Source organism: Bradysia coprophila, chromosome X (assembly GCF_014529535.1).
Source record: "Bradysia coprophila strain Holo2 chromosome X, BU_Bcop_v1, whole genome shotgun sequence".
Lineage (NCBI taxonomy): Eukaryota > Metazoa > Arthropoda > Insecta > Diptera > Sciaridae > Bradysia > Bradysia coprophila.
In genome coordinates this window covers 2,288,937-2,297,328 of record NC_050737.1, presented here as the reverse complement: position 1 = coordinate 2,297,328, position 8,392 = coordinate 2,288,937, and the positions used below count along the sequence as shown (strand labels likewise).

At 36.4% G+C, this 8,392-nt stretch overlaps 2 protein-coding genes and 1 long non-coding RNA gene across 3 annotated transcripts; 1 reads left to right on the top strand and 2 right to left on the bottom strand.

Moving 5' to 3' along the window:
• Positions 1 to 2,554: 2,554 nt before the first annotated feature.
• LOC119082471 (50S ribosomal protein L1) lies at positions 2,555 to 4,045 on the bottom strand. The gene is made up of 4 exons (XM_037191993.1): positions 3,726 to 4,045; positions 3,350 to 3,659; positions 2,978 to 3,283; positions 2,555 to 2,853 (listed from the first exon to the last, which is right to left on the bottom strand). Exons 1-4 carry the CDS (start codon positions 3,917 to 3,919, stop codon positions 2,602 to 2,604), a joined length of 1,062 nt encoding a protein of 353 aa, XP_037047888.1. The 5' UTR covers positions 3,920 to 4,045; the 3' UTR covers positions 2,555 to 2,601.
• Positions 4,046 to 5,308: 1,263 nt separating this feature from the next.
• LOC119082558 (vesicular integral-membrane protein VIP36) lies at positions 5,309 to 7,800 on the top strand. Its single transcript, XM_037192084.1, has 6 exons — positions 5,309 to 5,513; positions 5,664 to 5,779; positions 6,048 to 6,245; positions 6,310 to 6,636; positions 6,711 to 6,815; positions 7,668 to 7,800. Exons 1-6 carry the CDS (start codon positions 5,387 to 5,389, stop codon positions 7,770 to 7,772), a joined length of 978 nt encoding a protein of 325 aa, XP_037047979.1. The 5' UTR covers positions 5,309 to 5,386; the 3' UTR covers positions 7,773 to 7,800.
• LOC119082959 lies at positions 5,365 to 8,392 on the bottom strand. Its single transcript, XR_005088754.1, has 2 exons — positions 8,259 to 8,392; positions 5,365 to 5,554 (listed from the first exon to the last, which is right to left on the bottom strand). It is a non-coding gene; the product is annotated as an uncharacterized LOC119082959 (long non-coding RNA).

The window sequence follows — 8,392 nt, the reverse complement described above, 5'->3', positions numbered from 1 at the left end:
CAATATTCGTGCAATTTTACATTTAACCCGAATGTGTGACACTTCGAACGCAAGTGGTATACGACCTATACGACTAGTAGAGTTTTTTTTGTCAGGTTGAATTTCCATATACAAACTGTGTAATACCAGACGAAAGAAATGGTAACTTTAGTGGTAACCATATCAGTGTCTACATGGAAATTCAACTTGACAACAATAAAAAACCCGCTCGCTTCAACAAAACACAATTGCTGCCGTATAACATGTCTTTCTAAATTAATAATGTTTCTAATACTTAATTGTTTTTTTGGTAAAAAATGTATTACTTTTTACAAGATTATTTTTTTAAAGACATGACTCGTTAAAATTGTACCAAAATATTGGGTGGGTTGTTTTCGGCAACAAATTGCCTGGAATCCCAGTAGCAATTTTATGCCGTGGTTTCTTGTTTGTGGGATTTGATATTCTCTATTGCGTGATAATTAAATAAAAGACGCAGAATATGTTTCAAGATATTTAGGCCGGGAAAAGACGAGTAATTTTGAGAGGTTGAGGTGGACAATTATACTGAGCTTGCTATTGTTTAGCCTGTGGTGAAAATCTGAATACAATGAATAACTACAGCATAATTGTCTACCTAAGCAACTGAAAGTAGGTCGTCTGTTCCCAGCAATACTTCGTACTTAATATATGACGAACTAACTTAGTAGTATTTATTTTCTCGTTCTTGTATCTTGAATTTAGGTATTTTATAAATTCCGTCCTGTGATAGGACATTATCAAATAATCAAGTCGAAAACTCACACCAGCAATTTTGAGTTGCTGAGATCGACAATTATGCTGCATCTTTCATTGTTTAAGGTATGCTACGAATCGAATTACAATGGAAAATTGCTTGTATACTTGGTCTAAGACGAGCAAGGCGGAAATTCAGGAATTTAACATCTTTTACATCTGTTTTGGACGATTGTTTTTGGCAATTTCGCGAGTTGTACATGCGAAAGTTCCTAAAATCAATCGTCCAAAACAGATACTTAAAAAAAAAATCATGTAAGGGTTCGAAAACCAGAGAAAAATCTCTAAACTCCCTAATTTTCGGCCCCGACACATGAAAAAATTTCTTGAAAGTAATTTATCGCAGCTAGCAAATTACCGCAATGAAACTAGAGACAAATTAATTTCACGATCGACAGATGTCACTCCATTCTATGTATGATTTTTACTTCTTAGTGACGATATAAATATCTACGCTGTATTTTCGGCAAACTTTAGTAAATTTCGGTAATCTTTGGAAGATTTCAGTGAATTCGGTAAATAAATTTACTAATAATAGTCCTTAATTCAGATCCTCCTAAGTATTTTTTTAATAGAGTGTTTAAGTAAGAGAGTTGGCGAAACGACAACCTATTGTTTCATCTCGGGGTCTGCGCTGTCAGATTCTTTTGTATTATCGATGACAGTTTAAGAAACCACAATTTCTAGTAGTCAATCATATCCCGGGAAAAATGTTGTATTAAAGTTTAGGCACACTAGACGCAAAGAAATTTTTCCTAGCTAGTATTGAAATATCGCTTATGTCCTCCGTCTTTTAGGAAAAACGTTGTTCCTAACTTAGGCTAAAAGGTTTTTTTTAGCGAATTGGATTGGAACCTCTCATTCGCTCATACGCACTTAGTGCTACGAAAAAAAAATCTATAACATACAGTATTGTAATGGTTTTTACATGCTTAATGCGTCGAAAACCGTACTTTTCATGTGTCAAGCACTTCTTTCGACGACCTTAGCATGTCAAATCCATTACATAACTCGGAATAAAAAATGAAAAGTCTTGTTTTCTTGTGTTTATTGACCTTGGCTTCGCCTCGTATCAATAAAATTCACACAAAAACTCTACTTTTCATGTAAAATACTATTATCACATACGCGCGGTGTTCGGATGTCAAAATTCCTCGCATTCACTTGAAATGTGCCGAATCCTGACATTTTGCTAAACCCTAAATGTCAGCCCTTCCAAGTGAGGGCTAGAAGAATAATTCAAAAATTACACTTCAGTTCTATGTAGTTGTCTCGTTTTCGCTTATGTAATAAAATAGAGTACACACTTGTCACTATCAGTCTCGGCAAGCCTCGACTTCTCCGTGACAAGTGTGTAATATATATTACATACTACATGCATTGAAAGCCGTACTTTTCATGTTTCAAGCACTACTTTCAACGCCCTCAGTATGTAAAATCCATTATCGTTTTCATGTGTTCACACGAAAACTCCAAAAGGCGAAAACTGCGATTTTTGATTTTTCATTAATTTTTTGGGTTTTCTCTGCCAAACTGGAATTTAATTTTCGGATTGACAAAATACAATTTAAGGATTTTGGAGATGGTAGGTGTGAATCGAATGTGCAAAGTAAGTATTCGTATTGGAAGACTGTGCCTGAAGTTATTTTTTGAGCAGTTTATTGAAAGGAATAGAATATTCGGTAAGAAGTAAGAGGAACTTTCGGTTATCAAATCATATTTCCCGTTATGTGATTGCAACCAATCTACGAATCGATGGAACATCAAAAAAACATCCTACTTCGATCACTAAATTTATTTTACTTAACAAAATGAATAAACCGAATTCTAGTTTTTCGCTTCGGCTTCTTTGTCCTCGTCCTGCTCGTCACTTACTACCTCTTTCTTTTGCGATTTTCCCTCCACTATTCGTTCCTCAGGTATGTACAAAAACGGGTCAATTTTGAACATTTCGCTGGACGGTGGACTCTTCAACAGAACTCTGGTGATGAATCTTCCTTCGCGCTTCGGACGCTGTTTGTTCACGTCGGTCAACAACGCAACTAAATTTTCTTCCAAATGTTTTTTATCCATGTTCAGCTAAATGTGACAAATTGGAAGTTTTTAGTTCAAATATAAGGAAAAAATGTGACACTGATGGACGATCACGTCAACAGAAGCTATGAGACAATTATATGATTATCTGTTCTTTCGAGTAACTTACCGTTCCGATAGACGTATTGATCTCACCATAATTTTGCTGATAGTCGTCCTTGACAGCCTTATACTGAATTCCGGTTAATAAATTGCTGACCAATTCAGCTAGATCAACACCTAGTGTTCCATTATGTGGACTCGGAAATTTCCTTTTTAACAATCCTCGAACGGCTACCATTTCCCCCATAATGTTTGGATGAGCCACCACATATTGATATTCGCTAGGCTTAACGTCACCGCTCTGAATGTTTTGAATAACGTCGACACCGCCAACCAGCGCAGCACCAGCATCTCGAGCTTCTTTTAAAATATCCTGCAAAGAATGGTTAACCACTTGATTTACAGTTACGTTCGCATTCAAATCATTGAATCAAATTACGTCGCCTTTAGCCAGGACCAAGATGTTGCGCTCTTCATTCAGGTCGAATTTGTGGGGTATCATGGCCAAACGAGTAAATTTATCAACAAATCTCGTAGCCTTCTCGCCTTGCATATTTAACTCAATGGTTACGTTCAGCAATGCGTTCGGTTCGTTATACATTGATGGGTGATGAGTCTCCCGATGACATTCAATTGCTTCAGGTACCGAATATACACGCCACTTGCAATACCTGCCGATCCATACATTATCAATGGATTCTGACTTCCAGGAATCGTCGATGTGTTTCTCTTGGCGTAACGCATTCAATCTGTAACGTAGTGGATTTTGATGATGAAACACTAAATTAGTTCGTAATTATTGTCAATTGACATACCTGTCCTTTCCGCGCTGATTATGCGGAATGAAACCGATCTTTTCAATTTCCACTTTGACTTTCTTCTTCCTCGCCTTTTCTCTTGTACCCTTGCGGGCAGCCGAGTTTGCCGGTGTTGAATGAAGAAATTGAACGTGGTGAACGACCAGCGGTCTGATAACTAATTGCCGTAGAGTAGCGACACATGAAATCATCTTGACTGACGGAATCGAATCTTTGTTTAAATGTTTCGATTTTACCGAAAATATATTTTTTGGAAAGACAGAAGAGGTTAATGGTTATGACATGTTGGTGACATTTCGCGTAGATCAATGATGAAAATTGTGTAAAAATTTGCTTTTGTTGAAGTTTTGTTTCAGTGTTGTCATAAATTGAACGCGGCCGTTTAAAATGTATTGAAAGACGTTCTGGTAGATACCAAAGTTCTTAAAGAACAAGTTACAGCACATATTAATGAAACTAGAGAATTATATTGACAAACTTCTTACTGATGTTGATAACCTACAAAGAACAGGACAAAGTTATCAAGTTCGCTAGACATATGCAGGAAACGACAGAAGTTGAGTTCATTCGAGACATGCAGTCCTCAGATTACGATGACGATCATGGTTCTGTTTCTTCTCTACCTTCTTTGGGTCATGAGAACCTTTACTCCAGCGTTAGAGCACCAAGACTTCCCATACCATTACTCCGAAAATAGACGAAATTGACACAAATATAAGAGGCGAAATGGAAATGGAAAACAGACGGATTTTTGACCAACTTAGGAAACGCATGGATCATGGAACAAATAGATCAAAAAGAACGCTGTAGATCACACATAGTATATGTAACAACAACATCCGATATCAACTACACCTAAGGAAGTACAAACCAGGTATTATCGCTTGTCACTTTCACTTCGTTCGGCATACAATTCGTGAAATCCACAACAAAACGAAGTCCACAACAGATACAAACTACTTGTGCCACTCTGAACAATAACAATTAAAGTAGACTATTTGCCAACATCATTGATACACACATATGCACATATTTCATAGGGAAAGAACAAAAATTTTGTCTGAATAAATCGCACACCTCTTCCACACCTTGCTGGTAGTCTTGGAAATACAATTTCAGAATTTCCCACCTACTTCTATTGGCGTCCTCTCAGTTCGTTCGGGCTGCTTCTCACGAAATTGCCTAAAATATACCGTGCACCAGTCCACTTCAGATTCAGAAATAACTATTCCTCAGAATAAAAAGGAGTCTTCGTTCTCGATTCAATAACATTCAAACGACTTAATCACACGAAATTTAGTGTTAAGTATGGTTTACACTCACAAAAAACACGCCGCTTTGCCTCCATGTACCTAAACTACGCCTCTTTTCTATTGTTTAAAGAGCAAACGAAGAGAAAACGGAGTGCTTTTTTCGTAAGTGGAAATCAAGGCTTAGAATGATCTACACATCCCTTTGCCTTTTATTCAAAGATGCGTCTCTATCCTTCAGAACAATGATAGATGGCGTTTTCCGTTGTATTTAGATTTAATATCAATTTTGTTGTTGTTTTTTCACGTGCTTGCATTTTCAAATTCGGACGGCATCACTAGCTTAGCTGTCAAACTTTGCAACCTTAACCAATAAATATAAAAAATTTTTACCAAATAAATTTCAAAATGCAAAAATTATCGAAAAATTTGATATGTTTCACATTGATACTAATATTGTGCTTAAAAACCAATGCACAAACTGACCACGATAGCTACATGAAAAGAGAACACTCTCTAGTCAAGCCATACCAAGGTAAATTTAATTAAAATTGTTGGTCTTGGATATTGCACGACCTATGACGACTATTGTTTACTGATTATTTTGGCTTACTCACTGCGCTACAATGGCTACAATGCAAATTTAATAGGAATGGTTAAATGAACAATTTATGATAATTTATAGGTGCGGGTATTCAGATACCGTTTTGGGATTTTTATGGGAGCACAATGGTATCAACGAACTACGTAAGGTTAACGGCAGATCTACAGTCGAAAAGTGGAAGTTTGTGGAATCAAGTGGTAAGTTTACTAACGGAAATGAAATAAAAAAAAGTACGAAAAAGACGCACGGAATTCCTTCCTATGCCTAGGATATATTTATGTCGATGCTTGCGACAACAATCCAGGATATAAAAATTAAGATCTCATAACGACAATTGAATAACGGCCTTGTGAATGGAAAGGTTTTCTATCATTCACTCGTAGACCATTCATTACTCTGACCACTATATCATTATGAGATCTGTAATCATGACCCGACTAACCCGACAATAATTCCGTTTTCCAGCAATGCATGGTTCAGAACTGGGAACTTATCGTTCAATTCAAAGTGCATGGCAAAGGAAAGGAGTTGTTTGGAGACGGATTAGCTTTATGGTATGCCAAGGACAGAATGGTACCGGGACCAGTTTTTGGTAGCAAAGATTATTTTAGTGGATTAGCCATTATCTTAGACACATACAGCAACCACAATGGACCACATAATGTATGTGCTTGTGTATATATGCAATACCATGAGATTGTTATTACTGTTAACTCTACCGTTATAGCATCAACATCCCTACATAAGTGCCATGGTAAATAATGGTTCATTGACTTATGACCACGATCGAGACGGCACCCACACACAACTGGCTGGTTGTGAAGCGAAATTTCGAAATAATGACTATGATACGTTATTGAGCATACGATATGAAGATGACGTGTTGACCGTATCGACTGATATCGAAAACAAGAACGAATGGAAACAATGCTTTCGCGTCGAAGGTGTTAAACTACCGACCGGCTATTATTTCGGAGCATCGGCAACTACCGGTGATCTTTCCGATAACCATGACATCTATGCCTTCCGATTCTATGAAACAACGCCAACAAATGTAAGAAGAATATATTTGTGACGAAAGCACAAGCGAACTATTAACTTGACTATCGTTGTGTTTGTTTGTTGCAGCAACAAAATTCCTTGAACCGCATGAATATCGTACCAGAAGCGTTACTATTTGAAGCACCCAGACCGAGAGCGGATGACCCTAAACCGGGAATGTCAAACATCAAGGTAAATTAAAAAATCATTTTTGCCAACGTGCTAAGTACAGTGGGTGTTTCTGTGATCGTTCTGATATATCGTTTGTGACTCTGATACAAACAACACCCTCGAAATGAAATTGTAAACTTCTTTCCCCTTGGTGAATAAATAACTATTTCTTCACAGTACCTGACTCAGAATTGACCGATAAACAAAATTGTAAAAGTGACTTTCCGACATATATTTCCTTCTGTCCCCTCAATAAGCCATGATAAAATTATGTTTTGTTGACGATTGGTCATGGCATTTCTAGTGATAAAAGTGCAGCATTTTCTATCACGTAGGGAGCAAATAGAACTTTACTCACTTGAACTGTGACTTTGTTTATGTTTTCAAAAATGGTATGGTGAAGACAGACGGTGAATCCCGTCTCACCTCCATGAAAAACATTGTGTTCACCTCTGAGAGAAAAAGGAAATTCCAACTCAAAAACTCCTTGAAATTTACTATTTTCTTCCCTCGGTAAACAAATAACTATTTTTTGACACGATAGACACACGTGTGATGGTAGATTCTATTGGACATTACTGCCATAGCACCAGCCAAGTTTAAAGTGACAGTTCACAAAAACAGCATGGCGAGAGAGGGTACACTTTAGGCCCTAAAGTTTAGGGTATCATGTTCATGTAAAAAGTAAAGGTGCAACTACCCTCAAAAGAACATTTTTCGCTCGGGAAATGATAGTTATAGATCGTGAAACGGTCAAACCTGCTACTGTCCTCTTGATTTAGGATTTATAACGAAGAAACTTAATTATTTTCATGAAAATGTTTCATTTTTTCGCGTAACTGTCTTCTTTCTAAAAAACAAAATTTTTTACAGATTTTCTTTATCTTGCTATTGGGAATGATAGTGGCTGTTGTAGCAACGATATTCGGAATCATGTACTACCAACAACGTAAGGAAAATTCCCGAAAATTGTGGTAAAACATCAACTCAATAAATAAAATTTGAGTGTGTGAAAGTGTGTTATGCTTGGGTAGGATATGGAACAATTTTCGAGGCGGATGATTTTTTTTTCTCGGTAACGTGAGGCATCAAAAGTAACATTTTGTTTATTACTCACATGTAAAATTGATTTGATTTTCGTTTGTTTTCTTTTTCCTTTTTTTTCGTCATAAATTAGGTTAATGTCTCCTAAGTCATCACATATATGAATTCCAATACGTGTATCCAATCCGTATTTTGATAAATCCAAATTTAACATTACGCTTGTACAGTGAATTTTAGTCAAGAAAAAATATGGGCGGAAACTTTAAAACGAAAATGATTTTCTTTTTCTGTAAATTGGGTTGATTTTGAAAACATTTATACCATTCACTTTAGCTCAATTGATTTTTGAATTTTGTGTAAGTGACGCATCTTCGTTGAATTAAAGAAGGTGAAATACCAAAAGTTTTTTTTCTGTTGTACAGTGTTGAAAAAAGTCTTAAAATATTATAAACAACGAGACGGAATCCACCAACAAAGAATATTTTCCACAAATTCCACAATTTAGTTCCAAGAAAATTTCGACCTAAAAAACATAAAACTTCAACAATTCCATT